This window comes from Hemitrygon akajei, chromosome 18 (assembly GCF_048418815.1).
Source record: "Hemitrygon akajei chromosome 18, sHemAka1.3, whole genome shotgun sequence".
NCBI lineage: Eukaryota > Metazoa > Chordata > Chondrichthyes > Myliobatiformes > Dasyatidae > Hemitrygon > Hemitrygon akajei.
Genome location: NC_133141.1, coordinates 37,978,262 through 38,004,760, shown reverse-complemented (window position 1 = coordinate 38,004,760; position 26,499 = coordinate 37,978,262). Strand labels below are relative to the sequence as shown.

The following is a 26,499-nucleotide window of genomic DNA, read 5'->3' as shown; positions in this document are numbered from 1 at the left end:
TGTCATAGACAATCATATAAACATTTTGTGAAGGATGAGGTTTTGCATTCTTGGCTCTGCACTTTTCCTACTCCAGACAGGCTTTTCTGGCTCTATTTTGCCCAACATATGCATTTTAAAACCAGCATATTTGGGCCACTTCCAAGTTGCCCTTTTTAAGAAACTCCTCTGCAAATGTTCTTTCTGGTTATTAGATATCTTTGACACTTTGATTCAAATCTACAACCTGTGTTCCTAAGATATCTTTCTAAAACCAGTATTTTGGCGCTTGTTTAGGATTGAGAAAACTTCTGACTACTCCAAATATGCACTCTATTCTTATCAAGCATACCCTACTTATATTCAGCCATACTTAATCAACTATACATTTACTCTTCAATAAAAATACAACAAATTATCAATCAGATCAAATTACTATCTGTAAATATTATGAAGACACAAACCTGAGCATAGTGAAAATGTATCGAGGACTTGCAGCATCTTTGCCACCATTAAGTCTTGTACCAAATTGCCCAATTGGCTGCAGAAGATTGATATTATTGCTGCCTATGAAGTTCTGAGCTAATCCAACAATTGTCATCATGAGGGATACCTAGAAATAATAATCAATTCAGCAGTTAACAAAGTACAATAGAAATTTAACACAAGATCCGATTGAGTTTTGATTAAATATCATGAAATCAAGAATTTGTCAATGGTGCCGTTGTGGTATAATTGGATCCTTCAATGGTATGAGATATGATTTTTACATGCTTCCATGCAACTAAACCTCATTATGAACAGTAAGTCTGAAGTGTACTTTAATAAATTCTACATTTCAGGGTACACAGCTCATTGGACTATAGTTAATACCTTGTTAAGGAACTACACCTCAATTTGCCTAAAATATTACAGTATCTATTACATTACATATGAGATTACAACACAGTTAATACAATGGAGTGAATTCAAAATGCTTATTTCATTCATATTTTCCATTGCTCCCTGAATATTTAGATTTTAAAAAGCATTACAGAATAATCAAATTTTCAATAACATTTGTATATCTTAATACCCCCATTATTGCTTTCACTAAGATGTACTACTTGAGAATGTGTGTTCAAATGGATTTAAAGATATTCATTCTGAGCATATAATTTATACAACTCCTTAGTGTGCAATTGTGCAGCAGAATGTCTCGAGGACAGTCATATCTATCTTTTTCTTTTTGTTGCAAAAAGGGTTGAAAAGAGATTTGCTTCTCAAAGTTTAATTTTGGACAATTTGGAGTTTACAAATGCTGACATTGAAATCATAACATTCCCTGAAGAGTTGTGTTTTTAACAAGTGTTTAAATCAGAAAATGGTTTATTTGTTTTCAGGGGTTCCATAAACCTACAACTCATGTGCATTCTACACTCTAGTGTAGAGTGCATTCTAGTGTAGAATACACTCTAGAGTGCATTCCTACACTCTAGTTGCCACAAGGTTTTCTTCTTGAATCACTGCATTAATCAACCTCACAGATCTTTAATTTCTACAGCCTTCAAAAGTGAATCTTTCAATGATAATGCTAAATTAGTAGCCAGTACAATACAGCACAGTATTATTTAACCTTCAAACTAAGCACTAACGGTTAAGCACAGATGGTACTTGAGAATGGATCAAGGAGATCAAGTGTGATAGCTTATGTATTTGCTACATACAAATAGTTTAAAATGGGGCAAGGATATCTCTGAATAATCCATCATGTCAGCAACCTAACACATACTAAACATTTGTTCTCAAAAAACATTCACTTTAAAGTGACACCATGACACTGTGGATAAAATCTATCAAGGGATTTTAACTTCAGTAGATGATCCTACTGTAAATTACCAAACAAACAAAATAGGGAAAAAGTGTCTTCTGGAAATTTTGAAGGAAGCCACCATCCAACTCTGACATAGCATGGAAAGGCAAAAACTACAGAAAAGTTATTTTATAATTCACTGAAGTGCAAGAAATCAATATAGAAAACAAAATCTGTTGTTTTTACAATATGATGAATGGCACAAAACTACAACATTCACATGATAAATTCTGAAATCATCATGAATAGACAATGGACATTAAATACCTAGTCATACCAGTTAACAAATAGCATCTTACCTCACCATGATGATAGGCTGACATCTCAGCAACAGAACCAGCTAGCTGAGCGACCTTGACTTCACGTTTGTCATTCCGCTTGAAGCAGGTAAATAAAACCTTTCGTTGACCAGGCTTCAGACCTTGTAATTAGAGTTTATTTTTTTTAAAAAGCTAATCAAATACCTTAAACTACAATGCAGTCTTAAAAGTGAAATTTCTTGCTTTGCCACTTTTTGCAGTTGTGGTCAAGATCACCATGGATCACTGTCTCAAGAGTGCTGCATGAACACTTGCATGCACCATATGCCAAATGTGACATGAATGGAAAATTGTGAATGATTGTTTTTTGTTAAATTTACACCTGAACTGCATGCTATGCTTGTTGTAGATGGGGCTATTTGCAGCACCAGTGTCTATTGCAGCAGGCCATCACATGGGAAGCAGAGGGGGTGCCCAGAAACAAATTGCTGTTTCCACTTTTCTGTCGGTATATGATTGCTTCCCATTCAACTGTATAACAAAAACAGGGCAGTTCTGCATGCAACTACTGAGAAACCACATACAGTAGGTACTTCAGCACATAACTATGGGAACAAAACTTCACTGCACTGCTTTTACTATATTTCTGGCCATTTTCAGGATTTTCTGTAAGGAATTGAAACAGGCACTGGCATTATATATAGTAAATGTTTATTGCACCAAAATTAGGAGAAATCCATTTTTAAGTAATCATATCCCATTCTGACTGCATAATAGGCAGGATACTAAAGAGATAACAGTAATTTTATGGAACAGCAATCGGGATGAATGTCATCAAGGACCAATTAGCAATGCAGACTTTGCACAACCAGAAGTTGTGTTATAGAGGTATACACAATTTCTAAAGACATTCCTTTAGCAAAAAGTGACACTAGTGTGAAGGACAACTAGTACATAAGATTTAAGATAACTAGCAAAAAAGTTAGTTAGATAACTATATTTTTCAAAAGATAGACTAAAGTTTTTCTCATCTAGAGGAATTGTATGAAAAATGATAAATGCAGCTTCAACAGGAACTTTCAAAATACAAATCTGAAAGGTAAAGTCTTTTTTTTCCCCCAGTAAGAGCTGCAAAATGGGCTAATATATGCAATTCCTTTCCTTGTACCAACCTATAACTTGCATTACCAACAATTCTATTTTCTAACTGAAAAATATGACCAGATTTAGAACAAAAAAACCAAATTGCTGGAAGACTCAGTGCAGATAAAACATTAACTGCTAATTTTCATCGATCAGAGGGCACTTGACTCAACAAATTCCTCCAGCAATTTGCCACAAGTTCCAACATTTGCAGTTTCTTGTGTCCCTGAGATTTATAACAAAATAACTGTTTATTCTTTCAATGTCTATTACCCATCACAAATGGCACTATCATAAGGAAGAATGGTGATAATTTACCAATTCTCAGGCAATTTTAAAAGTTAAACAATTCCATTGAGATATTAAGCCTTTGTCAAGGGCTGCACTTTAAAAAAAAATACCCAAAGACTTACCATCCACAAGTGATGGAATTGACCGTTCATTGTCAGAGTTTGAGAAGAGAACCAATTCCTTATTTATGAAGTCATTGTATGTCAAATATTTTGTACCTTTTCCATACAAGAATTGCTGTAAACAAAAAAAATCAGCTGTTGAGTACATTTCCAGAAGTATTCCAAAAGCTGGTCATTCCCTAGGTTTTTGACAGGAAAATAAGTAGAAGTTGTGTCCCACCAGTCATCTCTGCCATTCAAATAAAATAATCGGTGATCCGGTTGTAACCTCAACTCTTAATTATTTTGCATATTCTCTGAGCCTTATTAAAAATAGATCAATCCACTTCTGCCTTAAAAATATCCAGATACTGCTTTCACCACCCTTTGAGGAAGAGACTTTTTATGGCCTTCATATATCTCTCTCCGCAACTTAGTTTCCTAATTAACATTGTCAGCAAATTTACAGCATCTTCAATCCTTTTATCCAAAATATCAATATGAATAATAAAACATTAAAGCCCAGCAATGATCCCTGTGGCACATAACACATTACAGAATTTGTCCATGCCAACTGGGAGTTTGTTTTTAGTAAGTCACATTCAGGATTATAGTTTGCTATACAGCTATATAATAAAAAATTGCTGCAACCTATAGCTGTAAGAAAATTGAAGCACACCTCTGGCAATCCATGTAATTTTCGCTGTCGCCTGTCAACCATGAAGTTTGTCAGCCATTCTTTGCGTTCTTCAATTTTTTTCTTGCTAAATGCCTAATGAATGAAAGCAATAGTTAAACAACTACAGTGACAAAACTCTGACTTATGCCAATAAACTGCAAGAATTAGGCCTCTCACCAGGGTAATTGCAGCATCATCTTCTGGGCCACCATATCTAAAGGGGATACGATGCCTCTCCATATCAGCAAAATATTCCTTTGCTTCCTTGGAAGTACTCGTACCCAAACCTAGATTTAGATTCAGTAGCAATATTTAACTCCACAAGCATACATCTAAACAGCAACAAAAAAAAAATAACAGGCCCAGAAGTCGGCATATAATTTTATTTTCCCCACAGCATTACACAACTGAAAATAGTTTTATTGCCATCCACTATAGTGAAACACAATATGGTTTATTTCCACATAACAGATGCAGTAGAACACTGGAAGGGAACATGAAACTTGCTGCCCTGAGAGCAATTACCACTTGGCACTCCCAGGACTTCCAAGGAATTTAAAACATGAAATTAAAAATAAAATTTAAATCAAAGAACCACCGATCTTAGACTAATCCATTCCCAAATATAGAGTAAGGATGATAAAAGCAGATTTGCAACTATCAGCAAAATTTTCCGCTAAAACAAATTAGGCTCTTACATTGTTGAGAGTACCACCACACAACAAACCTTTGTAGTACTTTATTTTCCAAGTCCTGCTGTTGTCAGTGTTCTTTTTCCATTCATCAAATTCAGGTAGACTGTAAAATGCAACTTCCGCCTTGTTTTTGGACACCTGGGAAAAACAAACAAAATCTTACTTCATAATTGAACAGTTAGGCCATGTTAGCCATTTATTAGAGGACTGATATTTCAACTGATAATATTCCAAATAGTCATGGACAAACCTTTACAATTGGTGTAATAAATTCCTCTATAAAGCTATGTTTGATCAGTGAAGGCCAGTTGTGATGGATGAAATTGATCAATAAACCCTTGATGTGTGAGCCATCTTGATCCTGCAATAAAGAAAAAGTAAATTAGGATTTATGCTATGAGAAAGATGTACCAGAACTGCACAGATGTTTTAACACTTTTATGGAAGTTACGTGGATTCCCATACTGAAAATTACTTCCAAGGTAAGAGATATCTTACCCTTTACTATCTTTGCAGTTTGTGGTACCTTTTATGCTACTTCTACCTTTGCAAATATGCTAACTATAAACAGGTAACTTCACATGAGTAATATGTACTTTTGAAGTTTACCATAATTTACTGAAATTCCATACTTCCTAGTGAGGAATTGGAAGGTTACAAAGGCAACTTTCAAACTACAAATTTTAATCAAGACAGCAGTAAAAACAAGGCAGTCTCACTGCAGTGCACCACATTTTTGTGCTTTTGTAACTGCTGCCACATAATGGATGCAGCATTAAAATAGTTCTAGCTGAGACTGTTGCAAATAATTTTTCCTGCACTTGATTTGACAATAATCAAATATACTGATTACATGCTCTAAGGTCAGGAATTGTTTCTACTAGCACTAACTTGCAGACGACTAAAATTTCAGGAGGTTGTGGACAAGATTCTAATCAATACCTCCAGACACCTTAAAACTTCATTGCATGGTAGAGCAAAGAACATTTTTGTGGTCTGTCTGCTGAAAGCAAATTGCCCGAATTAATCTTACGTAAGACACAGTCCTTTGGGTACTTTTTCCTGTACTAGTGCCTGGGTGAGCATATAATTGGTGAGCCGCTGCGAGTGAGAAGAGGGCCAGGTACTTAAACAACTTTATAAGATGTATTTGACTTCAAGGATACTACTAGGGAATTCTTAAGTCAGTGTCTCTTCAGACTCCTTGAAATCATACACTAGCGGGACTTGGAGGTGCTAATGCCTGCTTCTCCTCTAAGACAACCACAACCATGTCATGGTTTGGAGGCTTGCATGCCTCAATAACTTGGAGAGCTATGTTAACTGGAGTTAGGGGTTTCTGCTTTAGCTCTTGGTAGCGTCACCCATGACAAACAGGTCAAAGGGTAAAGGCCAGACCAAGAGTGAGTCAGGGCTAACAACACTGAATGATAAAACAGAATAGTTGTGGAAACAGCAATGAAGAATACTTCTATGTCTGAGTGCAAAAGTATCCCCAAGTCTCCACTCAGACTTGCATGATTGACAGTAGTGAAAATCAAGAGGAAGCTGCTGACATGATGAAGGAAGCCCCGAACACTACCAGAGTGGAAGACCTTCAATGCTGCCCTAAATGTCAGCAGTGTAATGGGCAGTAAGTAAGAGCATGCTTCTGCATAAGTAGTTTACAGACTACTTAAGTACATGGCTGTACTTATGAAAATTGCACATTTGTTTTCATCAAGTGTGCCCAGGGCTGTACATGCTCAATTGTCAAATGTACAAAGGGCCCATGGGTGAAGGGAGAAGAGACTACGCTGGCTTTGCAATCAATGCGGAACCATTGCAATTTTCTATCAAGTGTTATTCTTCATAGAAACTAGTGTACAGGGTATGTTTTACTCTTTAGGGAAAAAAAAAACAGGGCCAAGTATTGTGTGAAAACAGAAGATGGTTTGTAGTGTGGCTTTAAATTAACATATGGTAAATATATATCTTTTTTTAAAGGCTGAGATTTTACACATGGTTAAAACAAAACACCATTTCAGAGAATTTAATTATATCACCTGATCTGTCATAATCATCAATTTTCCATAACGGAGAGTTTTCAGAGACTCCTCATCTTCATAGTTCTTCTTGTATTGTAGACCAATTATCTTTATCATGTTGTTGATCTCTGCGTTTTCCATTATCTGTAAATCAAACATTAAAAGTGTCATCCAACTATTTCTGATGGCCCTCTAAAGTATGCACTGAGGTTCAGCCAGCAATTCTCTCAGCTGTATTATAGCATTCTAGAATTGAGACCACTCCACAGACTTGATTCTATGCTGATGTTGCAGTACAGTAAGTGTTCTGATGTGAAGTTAAACAAAGGTCCAATTTGATTGCATGGGAGGGACAAAGGATCCTCTGGCATCATTCTGTACATTAACAAGGCCCAGTCATTATTTATCCTTCAACCAACAGCACGAAAACCAGATACAACTGAGATGCACAAATGGTTGGCACACATTGCCTAAACAGCAAAGTGCATCGAGATGTTCTGGATAAGCCAATAAAGGCACTATAAAAATGCAAGTCTATGCTCCCAGCCAAGTGGTTCTTTAATACTCATGGGAAGCCATTATAAAGGCAAACTATGGTGACATTTTTCCCCCGCTATATCAGATAAACTAGGAATTGAACAATTCTGTTTTGACCTAAAATAGCCAATATACTCTCAACCTTGTTAAAGAAAATATAGAATTGATGGAAGAAAGTTACCTGAGAGACTACAACATGGTATAACAATTTATAGAAAATGGACTCACTTTCAACGACACTTCATTCATGTTCTTGATATTCGTTATTATTTATTTTTGTATTTGCAGTTTGTTCTTTTCTGCACTCTGGTTGAATGCCCTAGTTGGGCGGTCTGTCGTTGCTTCTGTTACTGTAATTATTCTATGAATTTATTGACTATGGCCTCAAGAAAATGAATCTCAGCATTATATATGGTGACATTTTGATAATAAATTTACTTTTAACTTTAAAAAAAACTGCTAGTATGCAAGAACTTGTAGAGTCAACTGCACTACCACCAGATTTGACTTCATGAACAGCCATGTTAGGGGTCTAAAAAACAACTCGAAAACATGATCAGCTGCTGATTATTCCTTGTCACAAACACAGCTTATGCAAGATTACAAAATAGTTTCTTTGTAACTGCCCAGAGGAAAATAAAACAAATGAGTAAATAAAGTTGATGCCACAAATTTAGATTTTGAATTTATGGAATTCTTTGAAACTTTAAAAATAATTTTTGCAACTTGTGCCAACATACCTGTTTGTGAGAAGCTTCTCGTACATTGAGAATTTTCCCTCTAAGAGGAAACACACCATATCTATCCCGTCCAACAACTCCCAGACCTGACACAGCCAATGTCTTGGCTGAATCTCCCTCAGTTAGGATGAGAGTACAACCATGAGAATGCTTAGTTCCTGGAAAAAGGAAATTGCATTGTGATGATCACAATATAACTTGTATCAAAATATTAATTTATTGGGCAATGGAGATCTTAAAAAAAAAAAGCAATATACATTTCCAAATGGATAAAAATGGTTGAGAGAAAAAAAAGGAGATGCATAGCAGGTATAGGCAAGTAGAATACAAAGCTTGTATGTGCCTGTCAGGATAAAAGGTAAAGATAACATGCTTAGGGAACCTTCATCTTCAAGAAATATTGAGGCCCTGGTTAAGGGGGGGAAAAAAAAGGAGGTACATAGTATGTATAGGCAGGTGCTTATGCAGTTTAGGAAATGCAAGAGAACACAAAGAAATCAGGAAGACTACACAAAGACATAAAGTTGCCCTAGCAGACAAGGTGAAGGAGAATCCTAAGGGATTCTACAGGTATTTTAAGAGTAAAAGGATTGCAAAGAACAAAATTGGTCCTTTAGAAGACCAGAATGGTAATCCATGTGTGGAGCCAAAACAGATGAAGGAGATCTTAAATGAATTCTTTGCATCTGTATTTACTCAGGAGACAGATACAGAGTCTATAGAAGTGAGGCAAAGTGGCATCAACTTCATGGACTCTATACAGATTAGAGGAGGCGGCGTTTGCTACCCTGAGGTAAATCAGGGTGGATAAATTCCCAGGGCTTGACAAGGTGTTCTATGGGAGGAAAGTGCAGAAATATTTAAGTAATCTTTAGCGACAGGGGACGTACCAGAGGATTGGATGATTGCCAATTTTGTTCTGTTGTTTAAAAAACTCTAAATATAAACCTGGAAATTATAGGCTGGTAAATCTGACATCAGTTGTGGGAAAGTTATTGGAAGGTATTCTAAAGGACTGGATATACAAGTATTTGGACTGATTAAGGATAGTCAGCATGGCTTCGTGCATGGTAGGTCGAGGAAGTCACCAGGAAAGTGGATGAAGGCAAGGCAATGGATGTTGTCTACATGGACAAGGCACTGTATGGGAGGCTGGTCAAGAAGGTTCAGTCACTTGGCATTCAAGATGAGGTAGCAAATTGGATTAGACATTGGCTTTGTGGGAGAAGCCAGAGTGGTAGTGGAAGGTTGCCTCTCTGGCTGAGGCCTGTAACTAGTGGTGTGCTACAGGGATTGATGCTGGGTCCTTTGTTGTTTGACATCTATACTAATGATCTGGTTGATAATGTGGTTAACTAGATCAGCAACTTCTGGATGACACCAAGATTGGGGGTGTAGTGGACAGTGAGGAAGGCTATCATGACTTAGAGGGATCTGCATCAGCTGGAAAAATGGCAGATGGAATTTAATGCAGGCAAGTGTGAGGTTTTGTACTTCAGATGGACCAACCAGGGTAGGTCTTACACAGTGAACATCAGGGTACTGAAAAGCGTGGTAGAACAAATGGATCTAGGAATACAGGTCCATAATTCATTGAAAGTGGAATCACAAGTAGATAGGGTTGTAAAGTAAGTTTTTGGCACATTGGCTTTCATAAATTTATGTACTGAGTACAGAAGATGGGATGTTATGTTGAAGTTGCGTAAAAAGTTGGTGATGCCTAATTTTAAGTATTGTGTCCAGTTTTAGTCACCTACCTACAGGAAAGATGTAAGCAAGGTTGAAAGAGTACAGAGAAAATTTACAAGAATGTTGCCAGGTCTGGAGGACCTGAGATACGAGGAATGATTGAATAGGTTAAGACTATATTCTTTAGAACGTAAAACATTGAGGGGAGATTCGATAGAGGTAAACAAAATTATGAGGGAGATAGGATAAACACAAGCCAGCTTTTTCCTCTGAAGTCAGGTGGAAAAGTCAGGTCATGAGTTAAGGGCGATGGGTGAATAGGAGGGGAAACTTCTTCACATCAAATGGTCATGAAATTGTGGAATGAGCTGTCTGCACAAGTGGAGCATGTGAGCTTGATTTCAATGTTTAAGAGAAGTTTGGATAGGTACATAGATGGTAGGGAAGTGGCTCCGGAGCAGGTTGACGGGAGTAGGCAGTATAAATGATTTTGGCATAGACTGGATGCATCAAAGAGCCTATTTCTGTGCTGTACTTATGATATTAATACTTTTTCCTTACAGTTAAGATTACTATATTTAGTATTAAGTGAGCATAACAATTAAAATCTTTCAAACCTATAAACTTCCTCATTAAACATTCTTCACGTATGTATCAATTCTAAACTTAATTGTTAATAATGTCATGCTAGTGCCAAGAGCCCCAAATAAGAAGAATTATTGTACCAGCATCATTAGCATCATCCAGTTTTGGAATTCCCTTGATCTTGGTTTGTTTTGCTCCTGAACATTTTTTATTAAGCATATTTTGGGCTTTAAACCGAACCCAATTCAGGATGCTTTCAATGATACCACAGGTCATCACCTACAACAAATACATAAAATTATTTGGTGAAATAAAATTCTGCCACTAGGATAACAGCTTTAATAAACCAAAGCAATTAAGGCAGAATAATTTGATTTCCCATCAAAAATGAGTTTCCAAATTTGCTGTTTAAGTGATGACACAGCTTCAGTGAAGTTCAAGCAAATTGTGCAAATCTAAAAATGCAGTTATGTATCTAGTTAAAAACATAACATACCGCTTTGATGAACTTCTCAGATAATACACATCGTGAACCAAAATTCTTTGCTTGAAGAGTCATGTTCTCTTTAGTCTGGGAGTCAAACGTTGGGTTTTCAATCAAGCTATTCACAAAGACCCAGAGGTGATTCTTTACCTGTCACAATCAAATTCACAACTTAATACAGATACTTTTTCTGTCTTAAAGAACAGATAAATTAGTGCAATCAAAATGCTTAAGTCATAAAAAGCAAAACCAATACATCACTACCAAGCTTCATGAAAGGAAGATTACTGTAACCAGCAACTCTGAAGATTAAAAACCAAGACATTCAGATGGCAAATTGAGAAGGTAACTAAGACTAGTCATCATTCTAAGGTAGCTCTATTTTGTAAAGATTAGTATGCAACTTCATTTATTATTTCTAAAATGGAGGATTTTTCAGTATTATGCAAAGTTATCAGATGCCTAGTGATTGCCTTTGAAACGTTGGTAGAGTACTGCCAACCCTAAAAGTGAAGATTGAAGAAATTAACACTATTAGATACAGCTAAAAGATGCAATTCACTTAAAAAATTAAATGTTACCATTCTGCATTTTGGGCAATTCTTACCTGGAATGGTTTCACTGTCACACCACCTTTATTCTTCTTTTTTACAACCTCAATTAATTTGTTAACCAATTGGTCAGTGACATAGTCAACATGTCGGCCACCCTGAAAAAAAAATCAAACACTTAAGTGCTCTGCAAGTAATGCCCTCAGACAAATGGTACTTAAGTGTTTTAGTGAATTTCAGAACCTAAGTGAGACTTTGGGGTACTATCGGTTTAAAAGGATAATGAAGGCCAAATCCAGTGGTCTTGTTACCAATATTCCCAAAAACCCTGAAGCTAAAAGCACAACAAATTTTGCACTTTATAGGTATTAAGTAGAGGTCAAGGCACAACTGCACAGGCACGTGGATGTCAGCGAGTTTCAAAAGACAGCTTTATAGAGCGGGCGTCAGAGTAGGAGGGCTTTGAATCAACGGGGCTTCAGCTATAATAGGTCAAAGTGAGTTAACTTATTTGTGAGGAATAGGAAATACGTCTGCGAGGCCTGTGTTCTGTACTGGGTGTCAGATGTGGGATGTCCAGGAGATTCACAGCCTCCCACATCTGCGCCAGGTGGTTTGAGTTGCAGCTCCTTAGGAACTGGGTTAGGGAACTGGAGATGCAGCTCGATGATCTTTGTCTGGTGAGGGAAAGCAAGGAGGTGATAGAGAGCACCTACATTAAGTGCTCCTGTTTGAGTACTATTGGGGGCAGGAGGGATGACCTATCTAGCAGTAGCAACAGAGGTACAGTCTGGCCCTGTGGAACCTCTTTTGGGGCAGGTGTGACCCGTACAACAAGGATGGATTTGCACTTGAATCCGAGAGGGGGACCAATATCCTGGCAAGGAGGTTTGCTAAGGATTTTCGGAGAGTTTAAACTAGAACTGCTGGGGGGTGGGAACTGTACTGAAGAGACGGAGGAAGGGGAGGTTGGCTCACAAATCGAGAAAGCTTGTAGACAGTGTGAGAAGTAGGATAGGTAGGTGATAGAGAAGGGATATGCTCAGACTGATGGCTTGAGATGTGTCTATTTTAATGCAAAGAGTATCATGAACAAAGCAGATGAGCTTGGAGTGTGGATCAGTACTTGGAGCTATGATGTCGTGGACATTACAGAGATGTGGATGGCTCAGGGGCAGGAATGGCTACTTAGAATGGCAGGCTTTAGTTGTTTCAAAGGACAGGGAGAGAGGGGCAAGAGTTGGGGACGTGGCACTGCTGATCAGAGATAGCATCACAGCTGCAAAAAAAAAAAAGAGGAAGTCATAAAGGGATTGTCCACCGAGTCTCTGCAAGTGGAAGTTAGAAACTGGAAGGGGTCAATAACTTTATTGTGTTTTTTTAGACCACCCAATAGTAACAGGGACATCGAGGAGCAGATAGAGACACAGGTTCTGGAACAGTGCAATAATAACAGAGTTGTCGTGGTGGGAGATCTTAATTTCCCAAATATTGATTGGCATCTCCCTAGAACAGGATGTTTAGATAGAGTGGAGTTTGTTAGGTGTGTTTAGGAAGGTTTCCTGATAAATATGTAGATAAGCCTACAAGAGAGGTACTTGATCTGGAAATGAACCTGGTCAGGTGTCAGGTCTCTCAGTAGGGCAGCATTTTGGAGATAGTAATCACTATTCTACCTCCTTTACCATAGCATTGGCGAGGGATAGGAACAGACAAGTTAGGAAAATGTTTAATTTTTAAATTTTTAAAAAAATTTTAAATTTTTTTTCCTAGTAAGGAACTAGGAAGTATAAACTGGGAGCAGATGTTCTCAGGGAAATGTATGGCAGTAATGTGGTAAATGTTCAGGGGATATTTGCGTGGCATTCTGCTAAGGTACTTCCAATGAGACAGGGAAAGGATGGTAGGGTACAGGAACCATGGTGTACAAACGCTGTTGAAAATCTCGTCAAGAAAAGCTTATGAAAGGTTAAAAAAAAAAACTAGGTAATGATAAAGATCTAGAAGATTATAAGGCTAACAGGAAGGAGCTTAAGAATGAAATTAAGAGAGCCAGAAGGGGCCATGAGAAAGCCTTGGCGGACAGGATTAAGGAAAACCCCAAGGTGTTCTACAAGTATGTCAAGAGCAACAGGACAAGAGTAGAGAGAACAGGACCAATCAAGTGTGACAGTGGAAAAGTGTGTATGGAACCAGAGGTGGTACTTAATGAATACGTTGTTTCAGTATTCACTATGGAAAAGGACCTTGACGATTGTAGGGATGACTTACAGCAGACTGAAAAGCTTGAGCATATAGACATTAATGAAGAGGAAGGGCTGGAGATTTTGGAAAGCATCAAGTAGGATAAGTCACCAGGACCAGATGAGATAAACACCAGGCTACTGAGGGAGGTGAGGGAGAAGATTGCTGAACCTCTGGCAATGATCTTTGCATCATCAATGGGACAGGAAAGGTTCTGGAGGATTGGAGGGTTGCAGATGTTGTTCCCTTGTTTAAGAAAGGGAGTAAAGATAGCCCAGGAAATTATAGACCAGTGAATCTTACTTCAGTGGTTGTTAAGTTGATGAAGATTGTGAAAGGCAGGATTTATGAACATTTGGAGAGGCATAATATGATTAGGAATAGTCAGCATGGCTTTGTCAAAGGCAGCTCATGCGCCTTACTGGCCTGAGTGAATTTTTTGAGGACGTGACTAAACACATTGATGAAGGTAGAGTAGTAATGTAGTGTATATGGATTTCAGCAAGGCATTTGATAAGGTACCCCATGCAAGGCTTATTGAGAAAGTAAGGAGGCATGGGATCCAAGGGGACATTGCCTTGTGGATCCAGAACTGGCTTGCACACAGAAGGCAAAGAGTGGTTGTAGACAGGCCATATTCTGCATGGAGGTTGGTGACCAGTGGTGTGCCTCAGGGATCTGTTCTGGGACCCCTTCTCTTTGTGATTTTTATAAATGACCTGGATGTGGAAGTGGAAGGATGGGTTAGTAAATTTGCTGATGACACAAAGATTGGAGGTGTTGTGGATAGTGTGGAGGGCTGTTCAGAGGTTACAGCGGGACATTGATAGGATGCAAAACTGGGCTGAGAAGTGGCAAATGGAGTTCAACCCAGATAAGTGTGAGGTGGTTCATTTTGGTAGGTCAAATATGATGGCAGAATATAGTATTAATGGCAAGATTCCTGGCAGTGTGGAGGATCAGAGGGATCTTGGGGTGAAAGCTGCTGCACAGGTTGACTGTGTGGTTAAGGTATACCGTGCATCGGCCTTCATCAACCATGGGATTGAGTTCAACAGCTGAGAGGTAATGTTACAGCTGTATAAACCCTGGTCAGACCCCACGAGTACTGTACTCAATTCTGGTCACCTCACTACAGGAATGATGTAAAAACTATAGAAAGGGTGTAGAGGAGATTTACAAGGATGTTGCCTGAATTGGGGAGCATGCCTGATGAGAATAGGTTGAGTGAACTTGGCCTTTTCTCCTTGGAGTGATGGGAGGGCGAGAGGTGACCTGACAGAGGTGTATAAGATGATGAGAGGTATTTATCTTGTGGATAGTGAGAGGCTTTTCCCCCCCAGGGCTGAGATGGCTAACATGAGAGAGCACAGTTTTAAGGTGCATGGAAGTAGGTACAGAAGAGATGTCAGGGGCAAGTTTTTATTATGTAAACATAAAGAGTGGTGAGTGCATGGAATGGGCTGCCGGCGATGGTGGTGGAGGCGGACACAATAGGGTCTTTTAGGAGAAGCTTGGATTGGTACAGGTAGCTTAGAATAATAAGGGCTATGGGTAACCCTAGGTAATTTAAGTATATGTTTGGCACAGCATCGAGGGCCAAGGGGCCTGTATTGTGCTGTAGAGTTTATGTTTCTAAATGCAATCTATTATAATGAAAAAAAGCTTTGATATGTCATTTTTACTTTTTCTAAAAACATCAACTCCAAAGCTGAGTTACAATTTCACAGGCAACAAATAAGCTATTATTTTTGAGTCAGAGTCTGCTGATACTTCTTCAAACTATTGCCTGATTGAGATAAGTTATCCCAACGTAGTAAGTTAAAACCGCAGACCTTTGAAGTTTGTGTGGTTCAGTCACTTCACTAATCACAATGAGCTAACAGGAGAACCACTGATGATTCTATTAAGTATCTGAATTACAGTCTAAATTAGTTACCTTTGTGGTAGCAATGCTATTTGCAAAGCTTATCTGCTGGAAGCCTTTCTCACTCATCGTCACGCAGACTTCCCATCTTTCGTTAACAACTTCATGCACTATTTTGAGTGGGTTGCCCACTTCATCCACTTTGCCACTTATGTAAAGATCCACATAACTACGGAATCCAGAAACCTACAAGTAGTGCAGGATAATGGCATCAATATTATGGTCTATTTAAGAAAATTATTTTGTTTAAATGCATTTAAGCCAATATCCAGAAAATTACAAAACCATTTATTTACTCTTGCACTGATTTTTTTTTAAATAGGAAGAAGAGTGCCATATATCAGAGTCCTCAATGTCTAAACTGTTCACCTCCCTTCTTATTCAAGAAATGACAGGTTTAAAACTAATGTAAATGGCACAAAATAACCATTCTGGGATTATCTGTAGTGAAAAGAACCAAAGCATTATTTTACTACACTCAATATAAATATACATAATCTACTGTTCATGTATAATAGTAAAATTAGAACAAATCAACACAATTACAAAACAAGCACAAATCCCCTTACAATTTCCTGAGTGTGATTCATTAAAAAACATTTGACCTCAAATATGTATACTGAGAATTAAATATCCAGTCTATTATATGAAACGTACAGGTAACTTTTTGCCATTTAGGAAAACTTTCACCCCTTTGCAGGTGCCAGCAATATCATATGCTCTTCTTGACATAATTGCCACAATGTCTTTATCAAGAGTTTGCATTTTGAATTTAGGGAGATCAGGTTGAAAGGTGATACAAGTGTAATCATCACCATCAAAATGCTTGATTTTAGCCTCTTGTGTCTCACCCATATTGTTCTTCCAGGTCTACAGAAGAGAGCAAAATAAAATTAGGAATTCAACCCTTGATTAAATGCAATAATATCTTATCAAGTTCATTTATGAAGATTGTAATTGAAATATAATTAAAACGACAGCTGTTTATTATTAAAATAGGTAGACAGTGAGGGAAGCCACTTAACCATTTGACTGAATAGTTTCCACACAAAACGCGAATCCATCTAATCAAAAAGAGTTGCAGAGGCTCAGTAACTGAGTACAGTTCAAGCTAAGGTTTTAAAATATTCAGCTTTAAATGACATAAATCAATGGTACGTCTGATCATATTGCATAGTAGGCTGGAACAATCTATGTACTATTGAATCAAAGATAAGTTTTAGTAGGGGGAGTGGACTTGGGAGTTAAGGTTCAGCAATGATCTTGCTGCTGTATGGTGGAAAAAATTGAGGGCCATCTAAACCACCTTTCCTCCTGATGATCATAACCCACTATAACCCATTCAAAATTTGAACATAGATAAAGGTTTCATTACTTATCGCAAAAAATCTTTAAGGGTACATCCTCTAGCTTCTTTACACTGAATACTAAATATTAAAGTTCTATGTAAATACAGGTCCCGTTTTTCTAACGTTCACTTTACACCTCACTGTTACGAAAGACCTACATTAGTTACCTGTTTTCGCTAACAGAAGGCGTTTTCACTGTTACGATAAAAGGCAGCACGCGTAAAAGTTGGCGCGCGAAAAAAGGCAGCGCACGCACCGAGCCCCCAAGCTCCTCCCCCAGAACTGCATTCTAGCCGGCATTGCTTAAACACGTGCCCGTGAGCATTTGTACTTTGTCGATTTATTTTGTGCATCCGTTAGCAAGATGAGTTCTAAGGTATCGGAAAAGCCTAAAAGAGCGCGCAAGGGTGTTACAATTAGCGTAAAACTAGATATAATAAAGCGTTTTGATCGTGGTGAACGAAGTAAGGACATAGTGAGTTTGGCTAAGGGTTTGTGGAAGTTGACGAAGATGATGTTGAAGAGGTTCTGGCATCCCATGACCAAGAACTAACAGATGAAGAGCTGATACAATTGCAAGAGGAAAGGATAACAATTGAAGCCGAACGCAGTAGCGAAAGTGAAGTCGTCCAGGAACTGAAGGTGAAGCAACTGCGTGAGATTTTTGCTGCGATTGACAACGCTGCAATGATTGCAGAAAAGTACAACTTTAATTTTGAAAGGGTACATAGGTTTAGGGCATATTTACAGGATGGTTTGAGTGCTTACAAAGAACTGTATGATAGAAAAATGTGTGAGGCTAAGCAGTCAAGCATACTGTTGTTTTTCAAGCCTTCCACAGCAGACGATTAACCTTGACCTTCGACATCGAGGCAGGCAGACATAGATGACCTGCCTGCCCTGATGTAAACAGACGACGATGAGATGACACCCCAGTCTCCTCTACCTCCCACCACCCCAACCTCCGACGACTCAGCCTAACACACCATCATCAGTGTGCTCGCTGTCTTCCCGATTCCGGTAAGTGAAACTACACAGGACGTACATTATTTCTACTTTATATAGGCTGTGTATTTTTATGTGTTATTTGGTATGATTTGGCAGCTTCATAGCTTAAAGATTACTGGAAAGAGTGCTTCTGCCAAGAGTGCTTGCGCCGAGTGTTTTTGCCTTGAGTGCTTGCGCCAAGTCTTTCTGCCGAGAGCGCTTGCGTGAGATTTTCGCTACGGTGGACAGTGCTGCAATAATTGCAGAAAAGTATTCCTACTTTATATAGGTGGTGTATTTATCAGATCATTCCTGCTTTTACTATATGTTACTGTTAATTTAGGTTTTCTGTGCTATTTGACATGAATTGGTAGGTTATTTTTTGGGTCTGTGAACGCTCACAAATCTTTCCCATATAAATAAATGGTAACTTCTTCTTCACTTTATGACATTCCAGCTTACGAACCATTTCATAGGAACGCTCTACCTTCGAATAGCAGGGGAAACCTGTATCGACATTAGACGAAGAGATGAATTCAATTACAATTGTCAGAAGCTTAATGTACCTGTTTGAAACATTTCTTGTACTCCTTACAAGCAGTTTCCACAGTAAACTTTGAACTGAAAATGTTGCAGAGCTTTGCACCATAACCATTTCGCCCACCTGAAAAGGGAAATTATCTCTAGTTAATTAAAAAAGGCATAAATTGATGCCAAAAGTTGCAACTTACAAAGACATTTTATTATTTGTGTTACTTAAGAGTATCATACATAAGGCAGTTAAGCATTAAATCCAAATATAGAGGAAACAAATAAATATAGAAATTACATTGATATAACACAGTTTTCTGTACAGTTCCCCTGGACAAAAACATATTAGTTTTAGGCTGGCTTTTCTATTCTGATAGACATGCAATGAAATCGCTTTCGTAAGCTTACATTTTAACTATATTTCATTTATTGGTTAGAATGATCACGTGAACTTAAATTTTAAACTAAATTCAAAATAGTTTGCAATTTGAAAAGCTACAAATGATTTCTATCTCATACTTAAAATAATCATATTCATTATTACTTGAAGTTCAAAGTTCAATCTCACCAGTGACTTTCTTCTGTTCATCATCATAGTTGCTGGAGGTCAGTAGCTGGCCAAAAATGAGATTAGGAACATAAACCTTCTCCACTTTATGCTCCACAACAGGAATCCCCTTTCCATTATTCCATACAGTAATTGTATTGTTCTCACTGTCATAGAGAAAACAGTTATTTTGCTTGCTATAATACACTCTACTTATTGTACCATTGTAAAGATTCCGTGTGCAATAATCACCAGTGGAATCCTTACAGAAAATGGGAGTGCACATATTTCTTGTCCTGGACAGCACAATTACCAGAGGACCTAACAATATCTAAGTATGCATAATCAACTAAAGAGAATTAATGTTAATGTTGGGAAATTACAGGCAAGTTAATACATCGCCTGCATTCTATTATGCACATTTAATTTACAAGACATAATTAATTTACTATTTCATGGGTACGGTTCTACTATATTTTTGTAATACATCCTCTGCTTTGGACTGTGTCAATGGCACAAGTTCACAGCCAAAGAATTAGAAAACAATTTGAAGATATAAATGATTTGGGATTACACTTTGTCTGAAGAGTGGGCACTATTTAATTCTTGAGGTCATCTGACACTATTGCCTTCTAAACCAATGTACATTTGTAATTAGCTTTAAAGCAATACTTCTTCGTTCACTCATCAACATGTTCAAAACATTTTGGAAAAAACAAAAGATTTCAAAATAAATTTCAAATGACTTACGGGTCAATGGTGATTTTGATGCAGGACATATTTTTATCTCTCTGCTTGTTATCAGCCGCATTCACTAGTTAAACAAGACATGAAGTTAATTTGCCATTGTAACTTTGTAGCACAAATTTAGAAAGGTAACATAACTATTCCCCACCTACCTAAAATTTCATCAAATATCTTGTATAAACCAGGAACAAAGGTCACTTCTCTGCAATTTAAACCAATTTCTTCATCATACACCCACATTTGCTGTGAAGAAATAGAGAAACATCATTTCCACCCATAGCTGTTATTTTCTCATCTCAAAATGAGCATTCATAAAATTTATAAATTCAGCAGCCTGGAACAAGGAGAGGTCAGTGCGAAAAAGAAATTTAGCAAATTTCTGCAGCTGATTAGTGTCAGTGTGCAGCTTTAAAAAAAACATGTGGACATTACAGCAAGACAAGCAGACCTAGTGTCACAACATAAAACAATGCCTTGAGATTTATAAAGGACAGACAGGGGGACTACCCTTAGACAATATCTTTAATTCCCTCCAAGGAGGAGATGGGTTAACAGTATGTATTTGCTATTCATGCACTCCTGCAAATATACACCATTTGATCTCAATTCTCCCTTCAAGACTGATGTCAAGTAAATTGTTAACACTGAAATACCTTTGAAAACGGAAAAGCACAAGGATAAATCACTAGATCAAAATAAGATAAAATAGCTCCAATCATCTTAAACGGAAATTAAATATTTTCTTAAAAGATGAGTGATGACCATATTTTGTGATACATTAATTCATCAATTAACAATCTGAAGATCACAAACAAAATAGTGGATGAGTATTATTATTAAATATTACTTTAGTACTTTACATTAATTGTAGACAAGTCAAATCTTTACCTGTGAAACAGGTTCCACAGAGCCAATATAACTGTCTGGACGGAGCAAAATATGCTCTAGCTGTGTCTTCTTCTGGTAGATTCTTTCCACGGACAATCTTCGATCATCACCTTTCTTCACCTTAGTGACCTGATTGGGAAGCAACGGCTGTGGAAAGACAAAAACAAATTAGAAATGTTAATAGTAAAAACTTTGTCATCAAACAATTGATTCTAGAGCGTACAATCATCACAGTGATATTTGTTCCTGAAGTACAAATCGAGGTAAATATAATAAAAATTTAAATTATAAACATGCAAATAATACGTACAAAGCAAGCTTTGTCAGCTAAAGTTAGATATTAAATTCACGACTTCAGTGACCAAAACGGATGGGAGGCTTCTGCACTTCATGTCGTCTGCAAACTTTGCAAAAAATCCATCGATTCCATCGTCCAAATCATTGATATATAACTTAAAACAATCGTCCCAACACAGTAGTCACCGACAAGAAAAGGTTTTTTCCCCTCGCTCTTTGCTGGCCGCTAGTCGGCTAATTTTGCCTGTAATGAGCCCCAGCACATCCCTAGGTTATATTGGTCGTTGACACAAACTGCGCATTTTACTCTGCTTCATGAACACGTTAAAAAAATAAGCTGAATTGCTTTCCTTTTGTATTACCTCAAAATATCATATACAGAAATGGATGTACATGCAGCAACAATAAACCAATTTTGTTTTATGGTAAAAACAAAAAACGAAGTAAATGCCTAAAAGTAAACTATTAATTATGAAAGGACACTGAATTTTGCCAAGACAGTTGTTTACCGTGTGGTACGCCTTTCGATAAGAGAATGGACAAGAAGCAAACCGTTAAAGAGCATGAACGCACGTTTGCAAAGCCCTGCAAATTATGTTCAATAATTTATTTTAAAGCCGTTCTATTCACACGAAACAAGATTTCTAACTTTTTACATTAAAGGTTCATTTGAGGGGAAATCCCCAGGATAAATCTTAAGCTTTAAAACCGAAATACTTAACTTCTATCCTTGTTTTTAAGATTCTAACTATAAATAGATCCGAGAGGAAGTCTGTTAATTAAGTTATACTTACTCGCAAGGGACTTGAGGCAATATCCATTGTTCCACAGAAAAAAACCTAAGGGAAAATAATTATTTTGTCAGAGTAGACCAAAAAAGCACAACGCTTCGCGCTCGCGCTCAAACGCTAATGAAATTCAAAAACCTTCGTTCGTCGAACGCCAGTCCAGTTGCGTTTCAGCGCGCCTATACAGCAGCCAATCACAGGAGACGTTGCGCCTCTGTCCCCCTGAGAGCGTTAACGGTTCAGGCTTCAAATATGATTGGACAGTTTGGTTCACTGCCCGATGCGAGATGCATTGTGGAAGTTGTAGTCCACAATTACTTCACGTAAACAGAATAAGATTGAAAAAGATAAACACAAGAAATTCTGCAAATGTTAGAAATCCAAAGAAAAATACACAAAATGATGAAGGCATCCAAGGGTCTCGGCCCGAAACGTCAACTCTTTGTTTCCATGGATGCTGCCTGATCTGCTGAGTTCCTCCAGCATTTTGTGCATTGCTTAAGATTAAAAAATGTTACGCTATGGCCCTCAGACTCCGGAGTCCTGTTGGGGTTGGTACAAAGGACTGAGCCTGCTATTGGGAATTGCTGTCAGGCAGTAAAGGGTAGAGATGGCCGGAAGCGACGGAGAAGGCAAAGGTAGCGAACAGGAAGTGGTATTCGATTAAATGTGGAGGAAGGTGAATAGCAAAATGGTCGATTAAGGATTGTAGTGGTTTATCGTCCACTGATGAAGGCAGTAGACAGGATTTAAATAAAAGGAAGGAAGAGTTTAAGTTTTTTTCCAATCAGAAACAGGAGAAAATCTGCAGATACTCTAAATCCAAATCCAAGCAAAACACACACACACACCCCTTTGCAGGCACTCAGCAGGCCAGGTAGCATCGATGGGAAAATTACACAGTCGAGGTTTCATGCTGAGAGTTTTCATCAGGACAGGAGAAAAAGAGATGAAGAGTCAGAGTTAGGAGGTGGGGGAAGGGGAGGAAGAAATACAAGGTGATAGGTGAAACCACGAGGGATGAAGTAAAGAAAAACACAAAATGCTGGCAGAACTCAGCAGGCCAGACAGCATCTATGGGAGGAGGTAGTGACGATGTTTCAGGCCGAAACCCTTCATCAGGAGTGAAGTAATATGGGATGGTCGAGGGGGGATAAGAAGTGGGGGGAGGGATGAAGTAGAGAGCTGGGAAGTGATAGGCTGGAGGGAAATGGGCTGGGGGAAGGTGGAGAATTATGGGAAATAAAAGAGAAGGAAAGGTGGGGGGGGGGAGATTATAGTGAGGGGGGAAAAGAGAGAGAAAGAGAACCAGACTAAAATATAGAGAGGGATAAGGATGGGGTAAGGGGGGGCAGGGGTATCAACAGAGGTCTGTGAGTTGAATGTTCATGCCGGAAATGAATCCTGAAGCCAGTTGGAGTTAGTTGGTTGCGGAGACATTCACCAAGGAAGGATATGTGACTGTAATACCGGGTCTGGGTAAGCGTGTGGTCCAAAAGTTTCAGGGCCGAAGAAATAGTAGGTTTGGAGCAGAGAGAGAGGCTCTCGCTGAACTCCCGTCGGAGAAAAGATCTGAACTTCTTCAGTGTAGGCATCACTGGAAGAGGCTTCGCAGTAGTGAATTCAAAGGCAACACAAGTGAATCTGCTGGGAAGTTGATTGGTGAAAAAGATAGAGGGCTAGAGAAGGGGGGAGTCTGATCGGAGAAGACAGAAGGCCATTGAAGAGGGTGGAGCACCAGATGGAGTTGATGGGCAGGTAAGAAGAAGGAAGTGGGAATGAGGAATGGTGGTGGCAGACATCCCACCCTGCAAAAACTCATTTTAGATAGGTAGCACCACCACCCCCGCCCCCGCAACCCATATCTCCCCCCCCCCCCCCAGTTGACCTCCAAGGGTGTATATGTATACAGGACATTTGATTATGAAAGTACACAACAATTTATTTGATCACATATTGAAACTATTTACACACACACACATTCCTTGTTGAGTTTTTTGTTGGCAGTCTCAACCTCATAGCAGTCTGTGTCAATGAATCTGTTAATTTTGCAAGACATCAGATTCACAAGTGTTTTGTGAGACAGCTGAATTCTGAATCCTGTCTTAATGTGACGCACCATGCTGAATGCCCTTTCTACATCACAGTTAGAATTTGGTAGCACCAAAAGCGGCTTCATCAACTGGCAGAGCTCTTTGAATCTCAACTGCCCTGTGTTCACAGATTTTACTTTGGACAGCTTCCCCCAGAACCCATCAACTGGCAAACTTTTGTAGTTTGGCACCAGTCCTTCAAGGTTAGTTGAGACATAAGTCACTATTGCAAACAATGCAGCGAGCAACACGGTCATTATTTTTGACCCCTATTAGTGTAGTCTGGGGTGAAGTACGTTTTATATTTTCTTTTTTTGGAACACTCTGCCATGGTGCTGCAGGACACTAAACTGAACTGATGGACAATGAAAGAGAGAGAGAGAGGTCGACTGTAAAGCCCGCCCACAGAGAAAACTGACAGGTCTACTTAGCAATAAGAGAGACCAATCAGGATATTCTCTCATTTTCTTTTTTTCTCTCACACACACACACACACACACACACACACACACACACACACACACACACACACACACACACACACACACACACACACCCCCCCCCCCCCCCCCCCCCCCCCCCACACACACACAATTTCCGGCATTTTGTATATAGTTTGCAGGCGTCAGGGAGCCGCTATCAAAATGCAGGAGACTCCCGGAACTTACGGGAGAGGTGAGATGTCTGTGGTGGGCCATTACCAGAAGTTTGAGAAATCAACATTCCTATCATCAGTTTGGAGGCTACCCAGATGGAATATAAGGTATTGTTCCTTCAACCTGAGTGTGGCCTTATCGCAACAGTAGAGGAGGCCGTGGACTGACATTTCGGAATGGGAAGTGGAATTAAAATAGGTGGCCATGGGGAGATCCCACTTTTTCTGGCGGACGGAGCGTAGATGCTTGGCGAAGCGGTCTCACGATCTACGCCGGGTTTCACCAATATACAGACGGCCATGCAGGGAGCACCGGATACAGTAGATGACCCCATCAGACTCGTAGGTGAAGTGTCACCCCACATGGAAGGTGTAGTACTTGTTCCACTTGCAAGGATAAGTACCAGGAGGGAGATCAGTGGGGAGGGATGAAAGAACAAAGGAGTTGCATAGGGAGTGATCCCTGGGGAAAGCAGAAAGTGGGGGGGGGGAGGGAAAGATACGATTGTGGTGGGATCCCGTTGTAGATGGCGGAGAATTATATGCTGGATGGAGAGGGTGGTGGTGTGCTAGGTGAGGACAAGAGGAACCCTATACCAAGTGGGGTGGGGGGAGGATGGGGAGAGGGCAGAACTGCGTGAAATGGAAGAGATGCAGTTGAAGGCAGTGTTGATGGCGGAGGAAGGGAAGTCCTTTTCTTTGAAAAAGGAGGACATCTCCTTTGTTCTGGAATAAAAAGCCTCATTCTCAGAGCAGATGTGGAAGAGATGGAGGAATTGAGAGAAGGGAATGGCGTTTTGACAAGCAGCAGGGTGGGAAGAGGTATAGTCCAGGTAGCTATGAGAGTCTGTAGGTCAGTAGATAAGCTGTCTCCAGAAAGGAGAGATCAAGAAAGGGAAGGAGGTGTTGGAAATGGACCAGGTAAATTTGAGGGCAGGGGTGGAGGCAAAGTTGATGAAGTCAACAAGCTCCGCATGGGTGCAGGAATCAGCACCATTGCAGTCATTGATGTAGTGTAGGAAATATTGGGGAATGACACCAGTGTAGGCTTGGAACATAGACTGTTCCATGTGGCCAACAAAAAGGCAGGCATAGCTGGGACCCATGTGAGTACCTGTGGCTACACCTTCTGTTTGAATGAAGTGGGAGGAGTCAAGGAGAAATTATTAAGGGTGAGGACAAGTTCTGCCAGATGGAAGAGAGTGGTGTTGGAGGGGAATTGGTTGGACCTGGTGTCCAGAAAGAAGTGGAGAGCTTTGTGGCCATCCTGATGGGGGATGAAGGTGTATAGGGGCTGGACACCCATAGTGCGAATAAGATGTTCAGGGCCAGGGAACTTGAAATTTTTGAAAAGGTCCAGAGCGTGTGAAGTGTCACGGATGTCGGTAGGAAGGGAGTGAACCCGGGGTGATAAAGCTGAGTCAAGGTATGTAGATATGAGTTCAGTGGGGCAGGAGCAAGCAGAAACAATGGGTCTACCTGGACAGGCAGGTTTGTGGATAAGAAGTTAGAAATGGGAGGTGTGAGGTGAGGAACTATGAGATTTGTGATGGTGGATGGGAGATCCCCAGAATTAATGAGGTTGGTGATAGTGTGGGAGACAATGGCCTGGTGCTCTTTAGTGGGATCCTGTTTGAGGGGTAAGTAAGAGGAGGTGTATGACAGTTTAAGGTTTTGTTGTGTTCTGACCCTGTTTCTGATATCAATCCAATTTGACTAACGAAGGATTTGAAAGAAAAATATTAGGAGATGTTGTGGGTACGAAGCCTTAGGGGCACTCAGTATTTTGTGAAGTAGTAAGCAATGTGGGAAGAAGGAAAGTAACATGAAGGA

General features: G+C 39.2%; 1 protein-coding gene across 2 annotated transcripts in view; it reads right to left on the bottom strand.

Moving 5' to 3' along the window:
- top2a (DNA topoisomerase II alpha) overlaps positions 1–22,350 on the bottom strand; it is a 46,954-nt gene extending 24,604 nt beyond the window's left edge. The window contains exons 1-21 of one of the 2 annotated variants that reach the window (XM_073071420.1): positions 22,057–22,350; positions 21,925–21,969; positions 20,834–20,980; positions 20,098–20,188; positions 19,949–20,012; positions 19,220–19,365; positions 18,687–18,784; positions 16,442–16,654; positions 15,797–15,970; positions 11,670–11,771; positions 11,075–11,212; positions 10,719–10,857; positions 8,305–8,462; positions 7,046–7,171; positions 5,251–5,361; positions 5,033–5,138; positions 4,483–4,592; positions 4,306–4,398; positions 3,648–3,762; positions 2,131–2,252; positions 444–592 (exon numbers count right to left, since the gene is read on the bottom strand). In XM_073071420.1, coding sequence (XP_072927521.1) covers positions 444–592; positions 2,131–2,252; positions 3,648–3,762; positions 4,306–4,398; positions 4,483–4,592; positions 5,033–5,138; positions 5,251–5,361; positions 7,046–7,171; positions 8,305–8,462; positions 10,719–10,857; positions 11,075–11,212; positions 11,670–11,771; positions 15,797–15,970; positions 16,442–16,654; positions 18,687–18,784; positions 19,220–19,365; positions 19,949–20,012; positions 20,098–20,188; positions 20,834–20,980; positions 21,925–21,951 — 2,429 coding nt within the window. In that variant the 5' untranslated portion in view covers positions 21,952–21,969; positions 22,057–22,350. The other variant, XM_073071419.1, reaches the window with a different exon arrangement.
- Between the last annotated feature and the right edge of the window lie 4,149 nt (positions 22,351–26,499).